Below are 25,018 nucleotides of genomic sequence, written 5' to 3'. Positions count from 1 at the left end.
ATATATATAAATACCTTATTTCCCGCTCTAGGATTATCTCGGAAGATGCAGTCAATCATCCCAAGGGACAGGCGCAGGGAGTCAGCCAAAAAAAAGATGCCAGGTGTACAAACACAAAACATTAATGCAACTGAATCAACCTGTAGAATATTTTGCATGGTTGCGGATTTCAAACATATATGTTTATTTTTTTGCCTTCCCTCTTGATTGTTATTTTATTGTTTAGATCTGCAGTGGAGATGATTCATCATTTGGCAGGGAGACGGATTCCCAATATTTCTCACTGTCAGACCTTTTCCACAGATGTTCACCAGCGGACTTTACAGCTGCTCCAACAGCATGAGGCCATTTTTACTTTTCTCAGGTAAACTTGCCTCACAACCCTAGTTCAGCTAACAACCGTGTACCACGTACGCTTTGTTTTATCTCCAAACATGCTCGACGATTTCTTATCTAAAGGCATTCTTGGGTCTCAGGCCTATCAGTAGCCTTACCTAGTATGAAACGTCTACTTCAAACACAACTTTGAATTTATTTAATATTATTATAAACAGGTATATGGCAGTTAATTAAGGCATTACGCCATTTGAGTAAAGCCTAAAAATACCGCACGATCTTATGTACTAACTAACTTTTTGTTTGTAATTCTTTTGATCCTTCATTTTAAAATTCTGTGCTCAGAGTTCAGGGAGCTTGTTTGGGTCACATCCGAGCCGAGTACCTCCTAGATGTGGTGGAGTTCAACCACTGGTGCACCTTGCAGGTATACGATAAACACCGTCATTCTACAGTTTGTTTGTGCAGCGTCACTGAAAATACACTCCTCGGAATACTTAAAAAACATTGAAATTAAAAATGATTAATGTATATAAAACAATTTGTGTGTGTTTCAGTCTGACGAGAAAGATCCATGTGTGGACTACAACAGTGTGGACTATGAGTCCCTGAGCAAACGATGCTGGACTGATTTTCTCCTGCAAATATATAAGGTGGAAATGTTTTTCATCTGCTTCACATCTTGTTGACTTGTCAAATATTTATAATTGTCTGATATTTTTTTACGCACACCATGTTCCAAATTATTATGCATTATGAATTGGATTGGATTGGATATGCCTTTATTAGTCTCACAGTGGAGAAATTTACATTTCACAGCAGCAAACAAATTACAACATATCCTGATTTATATACTAAGATTATAAAAAAATACCAGTAAAATAAACAACTATATATAAATAAATAGATGAATAAATAAATAATTAAATGTTTAATTAAATAAATACAGAGATAAATACATAAATTAATACATAAAAATATAATTACAACACATAACATAAAAACATTGACAACATTTGCAATATTATTTTTCCATAGTGGGATTATATTATGGTGCTTCTTCTGTTTTATTTAATCATTGCCGTACACCTCACCTCAGACAGGTTTTATCGTTAGTTTAATGAGAAAATCATTCAACATTTTATTTCACCACATTAAGTGGTATATGCGTTTATATATATGTATTTTGGAGAGAACAAATACTCTTTATGATGACTGTATATTAAGTGATTGTGGATATGGGACATAATACATCTTTATTTCCTCAACATATAAATTACACAATGTTAAAATGCATTCAGTATTCTCCAAAAGTTGTGTGAAGACAAAAATAGAATGCTGTCCTCCATGTGCCCTAAAAGTATGCTTTCACAATGTAGTTCGTTTTACGGGGCAAAAGTTAGTAAAAAAACAGTCTCCATTTCTCTTATGTCCATCCCCTGCTGCAGCCGAGTGAGTGCGAGCGGGGGGAAACTGTGCTTCGTCTTGCCAGTTTGTAAGTTTGTGTGTGAGGAGAGGTTGGGGCAGACAAAAACGTCATGCATGTATTGATTGATATCCATTGGTCAGGGTTGTGGACTATAGAGGAAAATGTACAAAAATAGCATTTGCATAATAAAAAAAATTCTGTTGGATCACAAAAATAACCAATGCAACAAAAAACTAAAAAAACAGAACCCCGATGTTGTTTTCTTTTGTGCCCATGCACGGACTACTTCACTCAGGTCTTGGTGTTGTCTCGCGTGTCAGAGTACAGTCCCAACCTAACTCGTGATAGATGTCAGGAAGATGAAGATGGAATCCTCAACATTCATTCACTACCCAGTAACCTCTACTCTCGACACGAACTCCAGCTTCTCTCGTGGCTTAATTCACACTATCATCACATGAGGGACACGGTGTGGGCTTCAGGTATTCAATCTCCTCACAAAGTGATCAAATCTTTTGCCTGGATTAGTGATGGAAAAACGAAGTTTCATGAAGCATTTGTGATATTTTTTGACTCTTCCAGATAGTGCTCTTGGGTTAAAGATGCAATGGATTTTGAAGACATTATCTTTGCACTAACCTTTTCATTGAAACCACGAGCATCATCTGGTGGAGTGAAAAATTATCACAAATGATTCATGAAGCTTCATTTTCCCATCACTACATCTTTCTGCCACACGATGGTAATTTGGATTCGCTTATTGTCGATATTTAAAACAAGGGTGCCATCTAGAGGAGTCATAAACTATCACAAGTTCTTCATGAAGCTTCATTTGCCCATTACTAGTTTTTACTGACCTTTTGAGTTTCTCCAGGCACTGTCCCACCGGTACGCTGGATTGTAAATTTTGATTTGGACTTGATTGACGGACTGGTGCTCGCTGCATTGCTGGCGACCTATTGCCCATACCTGGTCAGTGTGTGTTGGTGTAATCTTCTTTATTTATTTTATTTATGAATGTCCCACTGTGCAAGATTGTTGAAGGCGTATGTCACAGCTATAGTAAAAGCATTCAAATTCATTCATTCATTCATTCATTCATCCATTCATTCATTTATTGTGTGATTGTTTGTAATGCATTTAGGTCTCAAGCCATTTTCAGAGAATGTACACGACAACTCCAAGCCTGGAGCAGATTCTGCACAACAACATCATTATTGTCCAGGCCTTAACCATACTGTCGCTCAACATGGACCTACATGTACGATTCCTGAATTCGGACTCTTCCTTCTCTCTGTAATATCAAATCTCTATAACTTCTTAATACTGTACATGACAAGTATTTCATTTATTTTACAGTCCGCATGTCGTGATTATCAAAAGTATACACACCCCTGTTGCAATTGCAAGTCCTGGTGGTATATTATTTACAAATAAAAAAGGAGGGCAAAAATAAATACAATGAGATCATGTGGTCACATCAATGTGCACACTATCTTGAACAAATCCCGAAATAGGAATTAACTTCCACCCACAGCCACTTAAACAGCCACTAATTAACCCCAAATAAAGTTTTGATGTTCTAGTCGGCTTTACCTGTATGCATAGATTTGAACAATGAGATCCCTCGAATGCAGTGGACGCTCTCCACTGACCGTGGCTTGTGCTGGTGGGTGTGAAAAAATGTTGACAATATCTCATTTTTTTTAATTATACATTTTTTTAAAAAATATTTATATCACAAAACCAGAGAATTGCATAGCCCAACTTGTTAGATCTGATGTTATGTAATAAGTGTGTATGCAGCCCACAGACTTGTCAGATCCCAACCCGGTGCAAATGTTGATGCTATGTGTTCATTTATACGAGAGGCTTCCTCAATACCGGCCTGTTAACACCATCACTCTCTCTGGAGGCCTGCACAGAACTTTGAGCAAGCAGGTAACGCACAATTACATGATACAGTAGCCGCACGTTAAATTCTATGACTGTGCAATAACTAGAGTTCATAGAAGATACACAAGTGAAACAAAAACGTCAAGGAAAGAAACAGATTTAATTGCTTAGTAAGAAAATGAAGACTCCATAGTGACAAAGCTAAGATTTCTGTGTGTATCTTGTTTGTGTATTTCAGGTGCATTTGAAAAACCCATCCACTTGCCTCGTCAAATACCGGACCGTCCTTCTCGGACGGGATGCCACTCTGTTCTCTGTTCCCGATGGCTCCGATGTCACCATTCCTCCGACGTAAATACGAATCCAAAAGAGCTAGTGGTTGTAGCGCAAAATAACATGGATCCTTTATTCTTTCCTGTGTCTAAATTTAAAGTCTAAACACCATCTTAACAACTATAAAGTTCAATCATTAGTTCCATTAGATCACGGGGCTTTTTATCCAACTGCTTTTGTTGTCTTCACAGAGCAAGCACTGATCTGACGGTGCAGTATTGCTGCTCATTCCTGCAGCCGAAGGAAGCTGTCTTACTGCTCATCTCCACTTCAGCTACTGGCCTCCATGGCACCACTTTGACTTTCAAACTAGACACATGTGTTCGTCAGCTCACACCCACAGTGAGTCGACCATCTATGTTCGCGTTACTGTACTGGCTCTATCTGACTGTCTGATTTTAGTTCAGACGCTTGATAGTGTGTCTCCAGACTGGGTCCAGTAACTCAGGGGTACCGACAGATTTGGGTCAAAAACAACCTGCGTGTGCGTGTGTGTGTGTGTGTGTGTGTGTGTGTGTGTGTGTGTGTGTGTGTGTGTGCGTGTGTGCGTGTGTGTGTGTGTGTGTTGGTATCCACCTCTCTTCTCAGAAATGTGTCAAGTGCAAGACTCCATGCTACGTACTGAAAATGATCAAACTTCCAGTCACAAACACGTTCAATACGGAAGCTAACTTCAGGTAGGTGATAGCGCTGAAGGAATCTGAATAAATTTGTCTCGTCACAAATTGCCGAGCTGATTGTTGACGCAAGTGACAATGTCTTCCTATTCAGAGTAATTCTGATTGAGTCGACAGTCAACCCGTTGGAATCGGAACAGGAAACCTACAGCCTCATTCAACAGGCATCCTTCAAAATTAAGTAATACCTACACAATATTAATGCACACTCTTAGGCTATGATCGCAGTGTAGGGCAAAATACCAAATTCCATGTTTTTTTTGTTTAATCAAATTTTAAATAATTCACCTCAAAATTTAAACCCAACCTCTAAAGGTCACAATATTGAAGTGTACTACGAATGGCTGAAGCAGACAGTGAAGTTGGGTTTTTGAGAGGCGTTCATGGCTCCATACCTAAAAGACATGAATGTTGTCAGTCGTGATGGGAAAACGAAGCTTCATGAAGCACTTGGGATATTTTTTTGATTCTTCCAGATGGTGCTCTTGGTTTAAACATGAAGGTCAATGCAAATAAAATGGGTTGAAGGCGTAGGAGTCAAAAAAGTGCAGTCAAAAGTGCTTCATGAAGCTTTACTTAAACTTCACTATTTTTCAGCGTGGAAAGAATAATACGTAGTACAGTAGTCAGTAGTTAGTCAAAAGTGGCAACGCAAGATGGCTGCCCTGTAACTACAGCTGCCGTGATAGTTGAAACAAAAAAAGTCCTTGACTTTATTTCATCATTTTATGTGAGCAAAATAAATGTGTAGATAAATAAAATACTGCAGTGTGAAAATAGCCTAAAGTTGAAACAGAATGACATTATGTTCCAATTTTCGGATACTATTATGTCAACCAAACTTTTGGTAGATTCACGAGTAACACTCATTTATTTCAAAAATTTGGTGCACGGACACAATACATGAGTACAGCATGTTTATTAACTCATCAGAATCAGAATTCACTGCCATTCACAAATGTATTTGGGAATTGACAATATAACTGAGTGCCATTCCAGAATTTGTAAGGGTTTTGTTTGTTTTTTTCATTTCTTGGGTGCAGATAAAGCACTGGCAATGGCCTCTGGCAATGGCCTCTGGCAATGGCCTCTGGCAATGTTTTTTATTTTCCACAAGGGCGCACGATTTCCCTTTTTTTCTATGTTAGTGCTTTATTCCAGCTTCAGCTGTTGTTAAAGCGCTATATAAACCAAAATGTATGGATAGCATTGTATTTTGGACAGCCACCTTCATTTTTAAGCTCATATAACTCGAGACCCATATAATTTAGGAATTAACTCTTTTATATTCTCTGAAATACACAATTTAACGATTTATTGAATGTTTATGTAGTCCTAAAACTCAATATTCTGTGGGTCCTGAAATTCAAGTGACAATGACAAAACCCTGGCACTGGAGTGGACACATTTTTGTACATGTCTGGCAGTGAATTCATTAATGTATGTGTACTACAAAAATGTAGAATTGCATTGTACTTTTTTCCACTTCCGAATTCATTGTGATGTTATGTAAACATCTACATGATGTGTGTTTTTGTCTTCTTTTTGAGTGATCCCCATTTGCATTTGCCTTTTTTTCCAGGAATGAAAAGAAGACTTCAGAAATGAGCTGTCACGAGGCGATGGCAGGAAAGGGCTCTCATCCTAGTTCGCTGTCACATAAAATAGAGAAGCGCACCAATGCTTGTGCGGCTTCAAATGTGATGCGTATTTGTGTGTCATTTGCAGACGATGACGGCGGCGAGTTCATCAGCACATTGAACAGCGTTAGTCTGAAGCCGGGTCAGTGCGCCATACTCAACCTGCAATTCCTTCCCTTCAGTCCAGGAGCCAAATATTGTGCTGTGTTGCTCATATGTCCCCAGGTCAGTATCGCATTTGCAACAGCACATTTATATATTGTCTGTCTAAACCGTCTCATGGGATCCAAGAGGTCTGGTGTTGAAGGAAAGCAAAATTACAACCTTCCCAAAACAACCTTGCCTTCTGTGATAAAATTGTTCTTGTGTAGTGACATGCTCCATTCTACACACCACAATAAACTTGAATGAGTAAATTAAAAACACATTGTAATGTGGAGGACACTATATTCCCCTGGCCTCAAGGCTATTGAGAACCTGTAGAGTGTCCTTAAAAGAAAGTTCTATGGTGATAGACTGCAATAAATCTTTGATAGAGCAGCAGGAAATTCTACACCCTCAAATAAGATACTGTTGAGAGAGTAACTAACTAAGCAAGCCATGACAATTTCAAAGGTTGAGAGAGTTCTTTCTGAAACCGTTCTGATGAAACCAAGAGTCAAAAAATATCACAAGTGCTTCATGAAGCTTTGTTTTGCTAATTAATAACAAGTGTGTGTATTTCTGCAGGTCGGCGATATGGTCTACATGGTGAAGGCAACTGCAGACTTGCCACTTCCTTCCCCTCTCAGAGTTCGGCACAGCTCAAACATATTCATCATCCCTGGGAACTCTGGTAAAACGCCGACAGGCCAACTATCGCCAAGCCAAATCTGAAGTCTCTGGGAGAACGTTTCTACGTCTTCAAACATTTTGGAATCCCACAAACTAATTTAGCCACATTGTCGATTTATAAATGCCAATTTCTAGCTTCTGAATTATATGAAGCCCATGGGAGTCAAGATACAGAAAATACAGCATTAACTGTTTTCTTTGCGACTGGGTTACATAGCTGGAAATGTGTCAAACTCTTGTTTGAGGGCCAAAATCGGCATTGAGATTGCCCAAGGTCAAAAGATCTAAATCTACATGCTCTCACCAAACTCTCAGGTGTATCTGGGGCATATAATAAAAAGCCCAACATAATGTAAATTGTTCTAGTTAAATCGCAGTCAAGTGGATCTGTACTCTGACATCGTAAGAGCTGTTTTATTTTCACAGTGAAATAATCTCATAGAAGTTTTTGTCCTCACCAGTGGGCTTGGGCGGCTGTGTATCAGCCTTGCGCCTGCGCTGCGCTGTCGGACAGACCTGCGAGGAGCTCATCCGCCTTCCCTTAATCAATTCGTCTTGGGAAAGTGCCCTTGCCATGTGGGCGCAACACAGAATGACCGCCATTGAACTCCAGAGGCGAATGCTGACTTATACTTTGCATAGCAGCAGCGTGAGAGCAAGCATGGCGGCATGCATGCTTTCCAAAATGCAGGTATACCCGTATAACTGTATTTACCTTTGAACAGTGGCAAACCTGAAATGGGCTGCTGAGTTATACACCTTAACAGCCCACATTGGTTATATTGCATTCATAGAGCGAAATACTCAATCAGGACTCTGCAAAAATAGAAATATAGCATAAGATGTGTGTGCCACGTGGCACAATTTTGGAGTCAGTTGAAAACATTTCATCTCACAAAATTGACAAATTGCGCTATGCTGTTTGTTTGTTCCACAACTTTGTTTCTGATCACTCTACTTACTAGTGATGGGAAAATGAAACTTCATGAAGCACTTGTGATATTTTTTTTGACTCCTCCAGATGGTGCTCTTGGTTTAAAAATGAAGGTTTGTGGAAAGGACACGTCTTAATAACCTACTGCATCTTTAAAGCAAGAGTGCCATCTAGAGGAGTCAAAAAATATCCCAAGTGCTTCATGAAGCTTCACTTTCCCATCACTACTACTTACTGGAGGATGATGCAATTTGGTTGAGGGGGCTATTATGTACCACGTGAGGTGCGTGGGGAACAGTTTGACACCACCGAATATCCGCTATCTTGATTGACATCACACTTTTCCCTCTGATAGAGCCAAATGAGAGGCGTTGACTCCAAAAATGGGGTTATATACAGCGTGGAGGTTTCATTGCCTCGATACTTTGCCGTACCCAGCACTGTTACAATGCCGATCAAGAAAGACACCAACATATGGAAGAACCCTGCAGGTACCCACTGTGGATTGAATTGTGATCCTATCTGTTAGTTATCAACATGATGTGGTTGTTATTGTACACATACAGTTGATTTAATACTTTCCTCGTCATAGTTTGGTTTAAAGATGTATGAAAGATGTATGAATGTTTCAATAGATCACGATTGTGTGGAAATCCCCTTGCGGTTCATGGCGGACTCCGTGGGACAGTTCTCGTGTCAAATGATTCTGAGGTCCTGCTTTGATACCAGAGTCTACTTGATGGAGGCGTTGGTCACCTCACTGGTAGGTAATGACGTTATTGCTAGTGATGGGGAAAACGAAGCGTCATGAAGCACTTGTAATATTTTTAACTCCTCCAGATGGTACCAAGTGTGCCATGTAGAGGAGTGAAAAACTAGCGCAAGTGCTTCATGAAGCTTCATTTGATCCTTCTTAGTTATCAGGAGCTTATGGAAATATGTGAAAAGCATTGAGGTTTTAATGTTAATCTATTCCAATATCACCAAAATTCCCACCCCCAAAAGCAATAAAATAAAATAAGATAAAATAAAATAAAAACACACACACACTCACACTTGTCACCATTGCAAAAAATGGTTCGAATTGCCAATAGTAATCGATTCAACAACAGATGTTAGTCAAGGGCAGGGGCCAGATCTGGCAGCATTGGCATTTTGTATGTTCCGCTAGAGCAAATAATCAATCAGTGGTTATCCTTACTTAAATCTGTACTGAAATCTGAAATTGTCAAAAAAAGTGTGAAAAAATTTGTGAGTTGGTTCACACATACTTGTCATCGTTAACAATATGCAAGGAGGTTCGCATTTCAGCATATCGTTGGAGAAAATAGAGTTGAGCGATTACTGTACTTTAATTTCGCTGCTGAAAAAATAATTGAAAAAAATATCGGTTACTTTAGGGAGGATCTGTTCATTTGGACTTCAGTTCACCCGCTCACCATTCTGTCACCCAAGATATACCTCTGGTGAGTTGACTTACCTGAACTGTTTTATTAAACCTTCTTAATAATTACTGTACAATGTATACTTCCAAGCAGTGAAAAAAAGTATGTCTATGATTGGTTCCCATTTCTTGCAGCAAAACGAGACGCGTCAGGACTGGACCTTGAAGGCCGACTTGTATGGTAACGGCTTCCACGGCCCGACGGTTTTGAACGTACCAGCTGGCACGAGAGCTTGTTACCCTCTCACTTTCCATCCCACTTCACAATGCGTTGTCATGGTTTGTCTTGTTACTTTTACCTCCCTCATCGTGTACTACAATTCTAAATATGAAAGCTTTTCACCATTTTGCACATGAGTATGAAAGGTTGTCTGTATCTATTTGTGCTTTCTTCTTGAGTGACAACCAGTCGGCAATGCTCCAAGAAATGATCCAAGCCCATCTATTTGCTCTGAAAATTGTGATATTTTCACGATGAAGGATCTATGATAAAGAATATATGCTGGTGGCATGTGACTGGCAGAAAAATTAAACTTTTTCCAATACGTGGCAAAGTCCAAGTCCAGAAAGTAGTGATAGCCAAGTGAAGCTTCATGAAGCACTTGTGATAGTTTTTACTCCTCTGGATGGCACTTTAAGGGTGCGGTAGATGTTTAAGACAATTCCATATTCTAATCGCTATTCCCGACAGGGGAAACTGTCTTTGCATAACAGCTACAACGGGGTGGAGCATGTCTTTACAATCCGAGGGGTCGGTGAGCGCCCCCTGCCTGTGGAGCATCTTGTACTGCGCTGTCCCGTTGGCGAGACCACTCGCAGACAGCTGAATGTTCCCAACTACACTCAGAAGACGCTCACTCTTCAGGTTAGTTTTAATTCCATTGCATGGCCAATAAGATGCTGTCAATTTTGAAATAGGAGGACTTCATTCAATTATGAAAGTTCAAAACAATAACAAAGAAAGTTAAAAACAATTAAATAAATAAATACAATAATTAAACGCAAAAAAATAAGTGCTCCAGTTTCATGTTGTGTTGAACAGCAAGGAATAAAAATTAGTTTCATGAATGAGCCGCATAAAATAATGTGCACTGTGTGTGTGTATGTGTGTGTCTGTGTTTGTCAAGGTGCTGACTGACCTATCTATTGTCAGCGGCAATTCATCCTTCAAAGTTCAACCCGGTCAAAGCACTCTGTACACCCTGGCTGTGTTGCCACGGAAACGTGGGGAGCTATCAGGTGACCTTAACTTTGACTACTTTTTCACAGAATTAGAATCCAAATCGTTAAGGCAAGGGTGGAGTGAATGTTAAACTGTTTGTAACAGGTTATCTATCATTTGATGAGACTGATGAGAGAGATGAAAGATTCATTGACAAAGGTATTTTTTTTTGTTTTTGTGTGTTTTTAGTCGCACACAGCTAGAGTCTACTTCAGCACAAGTGTGAATGAGACCATTTGCCCTCTCTGAACTTCCCTTTTAGATAATATTGTTGGACGCTACCAAGTGTTCTACACTCTGGATATAAAGTGTGAACCAGGATCACCTGTGAACACTTTGAATGTGCAATGCACTGTTCACGTAAGCTCAAAAATGCTCCGGTCCGACAATCTGAGTATTCGAGAAAAAAAATACCAATCAGGTTTTGTCTTTGCAACGTCTCCAGAGTTCAGTCGCCATTGAAATCCCCGTCAGTAACCCAGGACAAGAACTCATCCTGCTCAACGTGGACCTGGAAGGAGATGATCTGTGCGGAGCGGACTGGGTTTTAATTCCCCCGGAGGAAACATTTACCTACAAGGTCACATTTTCTCCAGGAAAAATGGGGAAGAGCATAGGCAGGTTAGAGTGGTTCTCTTTTGTTTTTCCACACCCGCACACTTGATCTTGAACAGTGATGGGCAAGTGAAGCTTCATGAAGCACTTGTGATAGTTTCTGACTCCTCTAGATGGCGCTCTTGATTTTTAAGACATTTCCTTTGCACTAACCTTCATATTTAATCAAAGAGCAGCATCTGGAGGAGTAAAAAAATAGTGCTACATGAAGCTTTGTTTTACCTTCAGGAGTAAATGTAGATTTTTCCAGCAATAACATTTGACTATTTTACAATATTTTGTCCTTGGGTAAATGTTTCACTTTGCAAAAATTTTGGGCATCATGTTTGAATTTAATGACCATTTAATTGCGTTGGTCATGGAATATATTAAATTTATATCTTAACGCATCGCTGCATTGTTTTGTTTTGTTTTTGGAGGGGGGGGAGTTGTAATTTGTGCTTCTAGTCACACACATTTACTTTTTTCTCTCTTTTAGCGTGGTGTTCCAGTCGGAATCAGTCGGAGAGTTTTGGTACCAGCTGGAGCTTTATGCCCTCCCCGCTGCTGTTGTGACGCTACCGCAGGCTAGCTGTCCATTGGGCAAGTAGGTAGCAGCACAACGTGCCACAATAGTTTTTTTGGATAGTATGCAAAACTGTTCCCCGGAGTTCTGTTGACGTTGAATTTCTTGCAAGCTATTGTGCATGAGAAAATTGCTCAAACGCCTCCCCACCAAAATAAATAATAATCGCCATTGCTGAACTACTTAATTAAAAAAAACTGATTCAGCTCATGAAGTGAAATATTTTCCAATGTCAAATAATTTCTACTTCCCTCTTTTATGGGGGGTAATGCCAAGAGGTATACAGTACCTGAAAATAAAACTTCCTAACATGGGTTCAGATTGGCCCTATTCTACTGAAATAGGCATTGTTGCAGTTTGCCGTAATGATGGGAACACGAAGCTTCATGAATCACTTGTGATATTTTTTTTGCTTCTCCCGGCGCTGCTCTTTGTTTAAATATACAGGTGAGTGCAATGGAAATTTCTTAATAATCCACAAAGAGTGCTAGCTAGAGGAGTCAAAAAACTCACAAGTGCTTCATGAAGCTTCACTTGCTCAGCACTAGTTTGCCGTGATGGATGAATCATTTTTACAGCTCCTCACTCAATATTTTTTAAATTAGGACTGCTTTAAAATGCAGTTGGTAAAGAAATTGCGTTTTTTGTATTCTCTTGTATGTTTTTGTTTGTTTGTCTTAGGTGGACGCGGCAGTCTATTGCAGTGGTCAACCCAACAGCAGAAACAGTGATGGTGACGGTGTCCAACACCAATCCCAGAAACTACACGCTGGAACTCGGTTCAGAAAGCACCGTTAGTATTTTTTTTCTTGACTAAACTATTCACTCTGTTCCGCATCCACATAAAGAAAGAAGTGATGATGGTGTCAGTCTTTTAATGTATGTGTGTGTGTGTGTGTGTGTGTGTGTGTGTGTGTGTGTGTGTGTGTGTGTGTGTGTGTGTGTGTGTGTGTGTGTGTGTGTGTGTGTGTGTGTGTGTGTGTGTGTGTGTGTGTTTCAGCTTACTGTAGAGCGCCACTCCGCCACCCAACTCGGGGTCCTCTTCACCCCATCATCTATTGGAGAGTGCAACCATGGAACAAAGATCACTTTCACGTGTCCTCAGGTGACACACACTACTTTTTTTTTGCTCCCTATTTTTAATACTTGACTCATTTGGTTTAAGCTGTTGCCATTTTCTTCTTTTATCGCCTCCCTGACTTTGTTTTTTAACCTTTTTCCTCACTGTAGTTGCAGCAATGGAGTGTGTTGTTGTTTGGGCGGGGTCTCATGCCCGTACGAGAAGAGACTTTAAGCATCTCATGTGCACTCGGTGCCAGCGAATCTTTCATCATTCGCTTCAAGAATCCCACCGAACACCCAGGCACACTCGAGCTCTCAATTACAGGTCACATGGCAAATGTTGTCATGACATGCCCGCACACACCCACATAAATTAAAAGACTGACACGATTATGACTTTTTTCTTTTTGTGTATGTGTCACAGATAAAGATCCAAACGCTGGCACGAGCTTGGTTCCAATGATTCCTGTCAAGGATGTGTTCTCTTTGTTAAGGAGCCAGGCGGAAGGTGTGTTCATTTTATTTCAAATGAGCGCTTTGTGAACGCGTTTAGCTTAGTGCTCACAATGCAAACTTCCAACTCATTCATTGTCTTTCTGCTCCAAAGGACACGAAAGAACAGTACATAGAATTGCAGCACATAGTTCATATACTCGTTCAGTCAACAACCACACAGGGGGTGAACGCACCAAACAAGGTCTTAACTGGTTTTGACTGCTCTCAACTAAATGTGAAGAAGGGTGCAGAAGGTAGATAAGTGCAGAGCGTCGGCAAATAAAAGATGACAAGAATAAATAACGGCAGCTCAAGTCCCATGATGTAATCGAACAAGTGTAATGAATGTCATCGTTGTGTTATAATTATACTGGAAAAGCTTCATGAAGCATTTGTGATTTGTGAACCTTTTGGTTTAAAGATGCAATGAATTGTTATGACATTTCCTTTGCACAAATGTTCATATTTAAACCAGGAGCACCATCTGGAGGAGTCAGAACATAGCACAAGTGCTCCATGAAGCTTCATGAAGCTTCATCACTAGTTTTACCCCGACAAGCAATGCCTATGTAAACATAAACAGTGCAGCAACCCATCTAAACAGATCATAGAAAAATAATCTTGGGGCCAATAAGGTATAATGACGAAGACTAATTTAACTGCAGCCGACCGAGCGTTGTCTCCATTTTTATGTTGCTTTGTTTTTATCGTACTACTACCAGGTGACCAAGGTGAAAATGCCTGCAAGTGCAGCCCATTGTCCATTAAATATTGTGGCCAAATATTTAATGTAATTACATTCTATTAATTTCTTCATTCACTTTTTTAAACACATTTTAGAGTGCTATTGTTTTCTTAAAAATGCATTGCACATTTTTTTGCGTTTATTATTGTCACAAAATTAATTCAACTTATATTTCTAGGCTTCCCTGTATTCACGGTGAGCACTCTCAGCTGAGTGAGTGAAAGAGATGCAATCTGATTTGAATGTGCATGTAAATGGGCACCAACAAGATTCAAAACACATCTTTTGTACACGTCATTAAAAATCAGTTACAAAGAGATTTAAACAAAATGTTCTTTGAATTAACTTACACTTAACTTGTCCTTTAATCGCCTCTTCGGCATCGCCTTGAGTTAATAATGGGAGGAAAAAAATTAATTCTGGATTTTTGCAGCAGGTATACAGATAAACGAGGGCGGTATTTTGGATGTGCCGCTGGTATTTGCACCCAAATCTATGGACCCGCAACAGGCATGGTTGTGCGTCTCGATGAAGCCGCACAACACCGCCACGAGTGGAAAAAGGTGCGTTGTATTTTTATTCCAACAGAATTCTTCTCACAAACAATAAAAAAAAAATCTTCAACTCTATATTTTAATTGACAATGTGATCGGAGCCATGAATAAATTTTTCTCTACTTGATATGAGCTGGAAATAAAATGAATACGTTATGAGTACGAGAGAGTATTTGAGAAATAGATGAACACAGATCATTTCAAATGAAGCCATGCTTTTTGACCTTCTGTGCACACTCAAACATTTTTATTTTATTTTATGAACACGACTGATTGAATGAAACAAGCTATGAAAATGTTTAGCCTTTTAGTTGAAAATGGCTTACCTTCAACTCGCATCCTGTGTCGCATTGATGTCCAAAAATTGGAAGAATTGACTATTGCCCCCTTTCGTGCCGTATTCAATTAACTCATTCACTGTCAGACAATGTGCAACTAATGTGCCAACACCAGTGCCAGGGTTTTTGTCATTTTCACTCAAATTGCAGGACCCGCAGAATATTGAGTTTGAGGACAACATAAACATTCAATACAGTGTTAGACACATTAGCTTAGACTCTCTTCTTTCATCAGAAAGAAAAAATTGTTGATTTTATTTGGTTATCTTCAATGGAAATGGCGGCGGCCGTACAAAAGGCACATGCTGCCCCTTCGTGGGCGGGAAAAACATTGCCAAAGGTCTGACCGCAGCTTGATTCGCACCCCCCTACAAGAAAAAACAAAACCCGGACAAATTTGAGAATGGCGCTCCAAGTCATGCTTTTCAATTCCCGAATAAATTAGGAAATGGAAGTGAATGATTTAAGGACTTCAATGGTGTCTGTTTAATTTATAAAAGAGGAGGAAGCAGTGTTGAAATTAGCAGTAAGTTCTTGCTGTTTTACCAAACATGACCTGATGTAAACAAAGATGGGCTCATCATTGGCTTCAATGGAGATGACGCTGGCAGCGGTGAAAGGTGCTTGGTATTTGTTCATTTCTGAATTCATCCCTTAATTTGCTACGAGTGTGTTTTAGTTTTGCTGCGTTCATTCATGCAAAACCCACCAAGGCATGACGGGCAGTCTACCCGTCGCCGTGACTCTATTTTGGTCTCCATGTAGCTTGCCGCCTTTTGCGCTTGAACTCCTCTTATGATTTTTACCTGCGACTCATGACAAATTGCAAAGTGCTCAGCGTATACTCGATGTTCATGATTAAACAGGGCCAGAAAGAAGCTGTCGACCATCTGTTGGATCTACCCTCTCTGCGGGATTCCCCTGAGAGCGCCTGTTGATAATTCACCACTTTGCCTAGTCCAGTGTGAAGCGGGCTGCCAGCTGGAGAAGAGCCTTGATGTCCTGCTCACTGGATTTCTGCCAGGAGCTGAAATTAAACACAAAGGTGTGGCTCGCATGTAAATGTACCTTTTTTTTCTTTATTGTAATGGCGGATAGCCTCGCCTGCTCCCTGAAGACAAGCTCCAGCACGTCTGCGTTGGATGGATGGATGCGTGGATGGATGATGTGTCAGCGTGGCAAAAATTAAGATTTGTGTTGTACTAAGTCCAAGGAAGTCATTTTGTAATTGACATCCACTTTCAAATGATGATGTCTCTTCGAGGTCACGGCACAGTCAAAGAGGCAGAACAGAATGCTGATTGGTTTGCTGTATTTATGCCGAAAGTAGTGATGGGCAAGTGAAGCTTCATGAAGCACTTGTGATAGTTTTTGACTCCTCTTAGTTGCACTCGGTTTAAAGATGTAGTAGATTTTTAAGACACTAACCTTTACATATAAACCAAGACCACCATCTGGAGGAGTCAGAAAATAATATAAAGTGCTTCATGAAGCTTTGTTTTCCCATCACTAGCTAAAAATCAAGTCAATTTACAAGCATATGGTTTTGTGCGGCTTTCTTAATTTTGACAACAAATTCTCTCAAGTGGCAAGCCAGGTTGAAAATTTTTCGCATCTTGATATTTTAACCTGCCTTTCTGATATGGTGATAGAGAATAGACAGAATAGAAGTTATCATATTTAAAAGTTTCAAGGTTACTTAGCCGCCAAACACAAAGCCCGTAATGGAAGCACAGGGATCAGTGGGGTCAGTGAACAGACAGCCTGTTAACCTGTCATCTTCATGTAGGAGATCTGGCCGTGGACTAATTTAGTACTTGGTCTACTCCTTCATATGGACTAAATTAGGGCGTGGGAAACTCCTTCACATCATGAGGTCATTAGACAGGCTACAAATCTATTGGTTCAGGGAAAGGACAATCAATTAAAATGTCTACGTTCTGTTGTTTTATAGTTGTTGGTGGTTGGGATGTCCATGGGTGTGTTATTCAAATCAAGAAGTCTGTGTTTTACGAATGTATCACTTAAATTTGCATATACAGGGTACTCTCAATAAATAGCTTGGTAGAGGGCCGCAGAAGTTGGGTGTCGGTCATGAATGGCGGCGTAACCTGCCGGCAGTAAAAGAAAATCTTCCTGTGTTCACAGTGTCCGATTGAATTTCTGACATATGGATAAAGTCATTCAATAATCTTTGCTTCAAAAATGCAATACTAAAATTAGCATTGCGTATCCATGATAATCCGAATAGATCCAGATTTCTTTTCACCTCCATCCTTCTAGTGGGTATGTTCACCTGCTCGATCTGTTTCTGAATTGACTTTTCCAGTTTCCCACGTGTTCGTGGAAGACTTTCAATGTGAGGTGTGTTTCGAGAGTGAAACGGACGACTGCCTGACTGCCTCCGTCGACACGGGCAGGAGAGACCCCGAGACCGGCGTTGTGACGCTCACCATCGATCTGCTCTTCAGCCCGGTCAAGCAATGCAGGTGCCGGTATAAAAATCTCTGGGGGTGGGGGTGACCTTGATGCACATTGACAGCAGCCATCCAAGCGCAGGTTTGATTGAAGCAGACACACACAAACATGCAGTCTCATCTTTCCTCGCAGCTTGACACATCAGCGCTCATTTTCATATGGATCAACACTTCCAATATGTGTAGAAAAAAAATGTCAGAATTTGCACCCCCTCTGTGATCAAGCAAATACAAAGCCAGAAAAAGATCGTGATCATCCAGACGCTCAACGGGAGAGGGGAATTGGGGGGGGGGGGGTCAATGACTTTCTCCTGATGCTTCGTGAATAACAGATGACATGCTGAGCAAACACTGTTATGTTTTGTTTTGGTTTTTTTTATGTGCCGTCCCCCTTCCCCATCTTACTCGTCTGCATTAATTTGTTACAGCATGCGTTCGCGAAGCCTTGCATATGTTCACTCTGGATCCTCCTACTTTTCCCCACTATGGAAACTAATGAATTTGGGTTCATTGAAGACCCTTGTGATGTCATCTACTTTGTGGCGTTAACTTATTTTATCTACTAGACATTTATAGTCTGTGATTCAGATATTTTAGGCCAGCAGAGAAGGCCTTGCTGGCCAATGACCATTTTGTGTTTGGGAGCCTTTTACTGAGCATGTTCATTTTTATTAAGTTCATATAGTTGCTCTTTCTGTAGCCACAAGGAGACATAAGCCAGTGTCTTCTTGTGCCGGTCCCAAGTCCGGATAAATACAGAGGGTTGTGTCAGGAAAGGCATCCGACGTAAAAGCTTGGACAAAACAAACATGCAATCAAACTTTTGAAGATGGAGGACACTGATTCGCTGTGACGACCCCGTGAAGGCAAAAGCCGAACGGAAAAGAAGAAGACATTTATAGACCACATAAACGTTTACCAGTGGGCCATGCAATGAGGTTTAGCTTCTTCCATCATGTTAATCACATCATATTCTGATGTGCATAATTTAATAGTGAGTCAAGAACTCGGGTGCACTGAAAAAGTCGAGTGTCATATTGAGTGTCGTATGAAAAAAATGTCAAAACAACCCTAAAGCACAAGATAATTGAACATAGTTATCAATTGAACAGATAAGAAAGTTCAAAACAATAAGATCAACCGGATGAATGAATGAATGAATGAATGAATGAATGAATGAATGAATGAATGAATGGGCAGATGAATGGAGGAAATTAATGGACGAATGAGTGAACGAACGAACGAATGAACGAATGAATGAATGAATGAATGAATGAATGAATGAATTAGACACAAAACAATAAGGGTTCTATCTAGTCTTGTGCTATGTTGAATGCCAAGAAATAAAAATTAGTTTCATAAATGCACAGGAGATAATGTGCTGTTTCTATGTGTGTGTGTGTGTGTGCGTGTGCGTGTGTGTGTGTGTGTGTGTGTGTGTGTGCGTGTGTGTGTGTTTGCGTGTGCGTGTGTGTATACAGGTGCTCGGCAACTTTAGTGGTGCAGCATTCGTCCGGACAAACATGGGAGTTTCCTCTGGATGTCATCGCCACGGAGGCCCAGGTTGATGATGTCATTGACACCGATGTCACCAAGTTTGGTCAAACATCCGCGCTGGGCTTCTGCTTGACCAGCACCACTCGGTGTGTATGTTTGTTCGATTGCATGTCGCTTTGAAAGAAATGTTTGTCATCTGTATTTTCAATGGCAGCTTTTTCAGTCAAAGGGAGGGGGATCACGGACAGAGAAAGGTGGGCGTAGTCGCTGATGTGAAGCATCTCACCCAACAGCGCATTGCCATTGCCAATTATTATTATTATTAACGCCAAACCCAATGTCCTCAAACCTTTGCGCTATGATATTCTTTCTTGAAAGTGACATTTTCCCTGTCCCTTCTCGTGTTGAGCTTTTTGTTTCTCTTGCCCATAAAGTCAAGGCCCATATTCTTCAAACGACACAATTCTTTTATTTTTTTTAGTAGTAACTGGCCGAATGAAATGGCAACTTTTTTATGGTCGTTGATAAAGAGCAAGGGGCTACCAACACGGGGCCTATAAAAATCTCCAAGGATCACATGAGTAGCTTATTGCCCTGTTCTAAAAATGCCTTCCCGGTGAGAAGTGATTTCCTGCGACTGTTGCAAAAGTGATCATTTGAAGGGTTTGAATATCTTTTTTGTACCGCTTTAAATCATAGTGGACAATGATGGTGAGAACTTTATTGATGTGATCGTGTGGGAATTCCATTTTTGTCAAGGGCGATGATTAGCGACCTCACAGTGCAGAGATCATGGTTTCATCCCGGCTCCGCCCTCCCTGTGTTGAGTTTGCATGTTTTCCCTGTGCCTGCGTGGGTTTTCTCTGGATACTCCTGTTTCCTGTCACATTTTAAAAACATGCAAGGTAGGCTGTTTGACTGCTCCAAATTGTCCCAAGGTGTGAGTGTGAGTGCGGGCCGTTGTTTGTATCGTGTGCCTTGGCTGGCAAGGGGTTGAAGGTGTCCTGGAAGAATAACATCAATCCTGGAAGAGTAACATCTTCCACTTATAAGCGACTAGTGATGTGAAAAACGAAGCTTCATGAAGCACTTGTGATATTTTTTGACTCATCCAGATGATGCTCTTGGTTTAAATGCAAAGGAAATACAGTGATACCTCGGCTTACGAACGATTTAGCTAACGAACTTTTTTGCCTTACGAACATTAAATTCATGAGAATATAATCTTGTCATACGAACTATTTTTCGGGAAACACATGGAGCGCCACAATGAGTGATGTGTCGTTTGCGAACGAGCCGGTTCTTGGACCTCCTAAAATGGAGCTGAAAATGGCAGCCAGCTTTTTCCCCCTCTATTCCCCGCCCCCGGTCTTCGGTTAAAGCCGCATGTGATTGGTCAAGATCTGTGGTAGAGGAGGGAGGAGACACACGCAGCATGACACAGTGAGCGGGTTAGGGGTTACAGAAACAGAAACACACACACACACACACACACACGAAAGGGAGACGACAGAGCTTGAAACAAAAAAACAAAAGTGAAAAAAAAGTGAAAAGGTGAGAACATGGATATTAAACAGTGAAATTTGGACTCGTTTCAACTATATTGATAGTTCAAAGGCAGAGTGTAGACTGCAAGGTTAAAATATCCCATCAATCAGGCTCCACAATTAACCCGCACAAGTCATCTGTATAATTTGAAGAGAACAGACAAGCAAGGGAACCAGCTACTAATGGAGTTTCTAGTGTCTGCTTGCATCTGTTGCAATATCACAACTTCTAAGATCTACAACCCAGACCTCCTTGAGACACTTTATGCAAAAATCTATCCATTCCATCAAGCCATCAACGACCATCACAAAGGTAAATAAAACGACTTTATTATATAGTACAGTTTATTTCTTTAATTACAATACCATAGCACATTTATTGTACATAAAATAAGGTATATTGTGTGTAAGTTTAAGGCTTATTTAGTTGAAAATTATGTCTTATGGGGACCTGGAAACGGATTATTCTCATTTTAATGGTGTCCTATGGGAAATTTATATTTGGAATACACTTTTTTTCACCTTACACACACGTTCTGGGAACCAATTAAGTTCGCAAGCCATATCTTAAAAATGTCCTGCATTTTTAAACCAAGAGTGCCATCTAGAGGAGTCAAAAATGATTACAAGTCTTCACGAAGCTTCACTTGCCCATCACTATTGACAGCACATTTACAGGTCGGACAGGCTACCCAATTGTCTCATTCTATCTAATTCCAATGTATTCTATTTCAATTCTCAGGAGGCCGGAGCCATTCACCGCAACTTTCCAGCCGGGCAGCAGCAACGAGTTTGCTGTCAGTCCATCTTCTGGAATGTTGCCCCCCGCCGATTCCAGTGGCGCCCTCATCAATGTCTTTTTCACCCCCACCGCTAAAAATAAGAGGCACAACGCGAGACTTAACATCAAGGTATGCCCCACACCTCCCACAATGTATTGAATTTGCACGATGAACAGTTGACCCAATCCGTCCCACAGGCGTCGGGCATGCAGTGGGTTTATGACGTCAGAGGCGTCACCGCTCCTGTATCTGCACCGTCGCCCAGCCACAACGCTGAACACACCGCTGAACAGCAGCCCAACTATGTCACAAGTAACATGCGCATTCCAGCCCTGGCAAATTCAGCGCCGTTGAAAGTCCGCAAATGACTCTTCATTTCACATGTACGCACGACTCAGATTCATCCCTTTTGTTAAGATTGCATCTAATTCGTAGCGATTGCAATCTGCCACGCAGGACAGTGACCCAAAGAAATAGCCAAACTGTGCGAGTGACTGCATTATATTCAAATCGAATGTTCCATCTTTTATTCCTTCTTTGTTAGGTAATAACGGAGCAATAGAGTTAAAAATCACATCATAAATCAATTGAGGGCTTTTTTAAAATGATATCCCGGGTAACCTTGAGAAAGATTGAGACTTTGCTCTTAAAACATGTCTTCCATTAAATAAACCATCCAGAGAAAGAGCGACAGAGAGAATGAGAAACAGAGTGAGAGAGGGGGGGGGGGGGTCGGGAGAGAGAGAAATAGATAGAGGGAGGGAGAGATGGGGGAGTGAGAGAGGGAGGGGGAGAGAGAGAGAGAAATGGTAACTGATCATTATTCAGGTTCATTAGCATATTTCATATCGTCCCGGTACCATTTCTGGTCCGGATCAGACGATTTATGAGCACACACACAAATCTGTTAAACCCCCCCCCCCCACACACACACACACACACCCTGTCTTCCTTGACATACACAAGCGTAGCATCAACTCAGGGAAGCACACTGGAATCTTTTTTTTGTTCACGTGCAGAGCTGAGAAAAGAAGAAATGCGTGTGCGGTAGCACAAGATATACTGTGGGTTTGGGAAATTCAATTAGAAATGAATTTTTAAAAATCTGTGAATCCCGCACGACATTTTAGTCACTAATAATGTGTTAGTGCAAATGAGCTGTAGTTTTTTTTATAGCATGGCTTTCTTTAATTCAGTATTTGGTTCAGTAAAAGGTTGGATTTTTCTCCTAAAATGCCACAGCTACAAATGACAATGCACTGAAAAATCCATATACTACTACTAGTACTACTACTACTACTACTACTACCACTACTACTACTACTACTAGGACTACTACTACTAGTAGTACAACTACTAGTATTACTACTAGTACTACTAGTAGCACTACTGTCAGTACTACTAGTAGTACTAGTACTACTACTCGTACTACTAGTACTACTACTACAACAACACCAACAACAACATATAATAATAATAATAACAGAGAATGTACTTCCTGAGGCTGCTAAAGAAGCATGGCCTGCCACAGGAGGTGCTGCAACATTTCTACACGGCTGTCATCGAATCCATCCTGTGTTCTTCCATCACCGTTTGGTTCGGGGCCGCCACAAAAATGGACAAAATCCGACTTCAACGGACAGTTAGGACGGCGGAAAAAATCATTGGCACCGCCCTACCCACTCTCGAGGACTTGCACACTGCAAGAATCCAAACTAGGGCGCGGAAAATCCTACTGGACCCTCCGCACCCTGCCCACCACCTTTTCCAGCTACTCCCCTCAGGCAGGCGCTACCGATCCATGCGCACCAAATCCAGCAGACATTTAAACAGCTTCTTCCCCCAAGCCATTAACTCTTTGAACTCTTTCAACAGTAGCCAAAATGGAACTGTATAGTGCCACTTAACAGTTTTTTTGACAACGATACTAGTGCAGCGTGTTCTACCGGAAACAAATTCCTTGTGTGTTCTACATACTTGGCAATAAAGATGATTCTGATTCTGATTCTGATTCTGAAATTTGACTTAAAGCGCTTTTCATCATACGTTGTGACTTTACAAGAGCTTAAAACGCAGGATAAAATTTACACTTGAAGATAAGTATACATGATTGACAATAAACACATTAGATGAACAAATGGAAAAATAGGTAAAAGATTAAAGCTTTTCCAGGTCGAACATGGATTTAAAAAACATCAAAACCCTGATGTGCTAGGAAAAGTAAAAATACATTTTAAAAATCAGCAGAAAAAAACATGGAGTGATAAATGCAAGTCTGAATGAATCATCATTCAATACAAGTACCTGAAACAAATCCAAAGTACAGTAAAAAGTATTTGAATTTGTAACTTTGCACTACTGTTGTAAAACGTAAGGATGATGAAGTCCAAGATGGCGCCTGAGTAGGCAGCCATCAGCAAGCGCTCTCATGAGCCCTGTTTTTTTTTTTTGGTCTTGTTTTTGTGTTTCCTTTGTCAGTTTGTGTTGTTGTGCGTCGTGTGGAACAGATACGGATTGTTTTTCAGCATTTTTGGCCACGACATTCATTAAAGAGACTGTGCTGAGTGTATGTGCCTTTTCGGCGGCACAAATATGCCAGTACTGCTTTTGAATGGGAGGAATGTCGGTGCTATTTGACTGTCATCGCTGGACAGCTCTGGGACAAAATTTTTTGCCCCTGTAATGGGCAGCATCTTCACAGCCCTGCTTTTTTCAGCGGAAAGGTCGGTGCAGTTGGACCGTTTGTGGCTGGATGGTAGCATGGCTTGAAGAGCCTTGATGAGAAGAAAGAAGCCTCAGCGCAGAGTGGCGATGCGTATGTGGAACTGTCGCGGCTTGGAATTAAAGGATTTACGTGGGACAGGAAATGAAAGACAGTTTCTTTTCCTCAATGGATGCTACGGCTTTGTTTGCTTTCAACATTTAGCTTGTAGTAGCCATGCACCTGTGGCGTCATCCGTGCGCACCGCGGCGCTGACGTGTGTATGCCTTTTAAGTGCGCCATTCAAGTGGACCTTTGAAGTCTGCACCTTTAAAGGACAACCGACGTCTCCGGACAAGTTGTGTCCATAATTTGTAAAATGGCTTCAAATGACGTCTACTGAGCGTATTTTAATAAGATTCCACCGCATGTAGCAAATATTTTACGTTTTAAGACTCGCGCTGAATATTCAGGAAGTCTTGTTTTTGAGTTGGTGACAAGTCCGTACGTGACGTCACTAAAGGAACGCCCCTGACCGAAAAAAGACGCATTGTAGCGGTCTTTCCATCACGTCAATGTATTTTGCTGTACTTGTTTGGTCTGGGGACCTCGTGTTGCACCCAAGAGCCGCCAGAGGAGGGCGTCCAAGCTCCATGGAGGGAATTTGTCAGCCTGTGGAAACGGAGGTGGCCACAGGAGGTCGCCATTTTGTACCTCTTTTTCATTGAGACATTTCCCCCTAATGTTGCCTCATAATGGCATGGAATAAATTCTTTAATCGATTGCAACCATGTATGCTTTCCTCTTCAGAACTGATTCATTCCTCACGGGAGCTGGTCGCCATTTTTTTCTGCCTCTTCTGGGACGATACATTGCAGTCCAGATGCCTCATAAT

The 25,018-nt window shown here is 40.9% G+C and overlaps 1 protein-coding gene across 1 annotated transcript in view; it reads left to right on the top strand.

The window, feature by feature from the left end:
• LOC148903769 (cilia- and flagella-associated protein 47-like) overlaps positions 1–23,626 on the top strand; it is a 38,143-nt gene extending 14,517 nt beyond the window's left edge. Inside the window, exons 32-66 of the mRNA XM_089016015.1 lie at positions 32–103; positions 227–364; positions 682–763; positions 894–989; positions 2,061–2,247; positions 2,640–2,737; positions 2,910–3,026; positions 3,572–3,706; positions 3,900–4,012; positions 4,186–4,336; positions 4,583–4,671; positions 4,766–4,852; positions 6,254–6,536; positions 7,041–7,146; positions 7,607–7,836; positions 8,435–8,570; positions 8,715–8,842; positions 9,480–9,545; positions 9,659–9,802; positions 10,215–10,388; positions 10,651–10,762; positions 10,851–10,904; positions 11,008–11,105; positions 11,191–11,366; positions 11,839–11,946; positions 12,607–12,718; positions 12,926–13,030; positions 13,156–13,312; positions 13,412–13,495; positions 14,664–14,790; positions 15,986–16,164; positions 17,449–17,608; positions 19,078–19,239; positions 21,383–21,551; positions 21,620–23,626. Coding sequence (XP_088872141.1) covers positions 32–103; positions 227–364; positions 682–763; positions 894–989; positions 2,061–2,247; positions 2,640–2,737; positions 2,910–3,026; positions 3,572–3,706; positions 3,900–4,012; positions 4,186–4,336; positions 4,583–4,671; positions 4,766–4,852; positions 6,254–6,536; positions 7,041–7,146; positions 7,607–7,836; positions 8,435–8,570; positions 8,715–8,842; positions 9,480–9,545; positions 9,659–9,802; positions 10,215–10,388; positions 10,651–10,762; positions 10,851–10,904; positions 11,008–11,105; positions 11,191–11,366; positions 11,839–11,946; positions 12,607–12,718; positions 12,926–13,030; positions 13,156–13,312; positions 13,412–13,495; positions 14,664–14,790; positions 15,986–16,164; positions 17,449–17,608; positions 19,078–19,239; positions 21,383–21,551; positions 21,620–21,790 — 4,606 coding nt within the window. The 3' untranslated portion in view covers positions 21,791–23,626. The remainder of the gene's footprint in view (positions 1–31; positions 104–226; positions 365–681; positions 764–893; positions 990–2,060; positions 2,248–2,639; positions 2,738–2,909; positions 3,027–3,571; positions 3,707–3,899; positions 4,013–4,185; positions 4,337–4,582; positions 4,672–4,765; positions 4,853–6,253; positions 6,537–7,040; positions 7,147–7,606; positions 7,837–8,434; positions 8,571–8,714; positions 8,843–9,479; positions 9,546–9,658; positions 9,803–10,214; positions 10,389–10,650; positions 10,763–10,850; positions 10,905–11,007; positions 11,106–11,190; positions 11,367–11,838; positions 11,947–12,606; positions 12,719–12,925; positions 13,031–13,155; positions 13,313–13,411; positions 13,496–14,663; positions 14,791–15,985; positions 16,165–17,448; positions 17,609–19,077; positions 19,240–21,382; positions 21,552–21,619) is intronic.
• Positions 23,627–25,018: the final 1,392 nt, after the last annotated feature.

This window comes from Hippocampus bargibanti, linkage group LG01 (genome assembly GCF_051943395.1).
Source record: "Hippocampus bargibanti isolate YZ-2025 linkage group LG01, ASM5194339v1, whole genome shotgun sequence".
In the NCBI taxonomy this organism is placed as follows: Eukaryota; Metazoa; Chordata; class Actinopteri; order Syngnathiformes; family Syngnathidae; genus Hippocampus; species Hippocampus bargibanti.
This window is presented reverse-complemented; position numbering and strand designations above follow the sequence as displayed.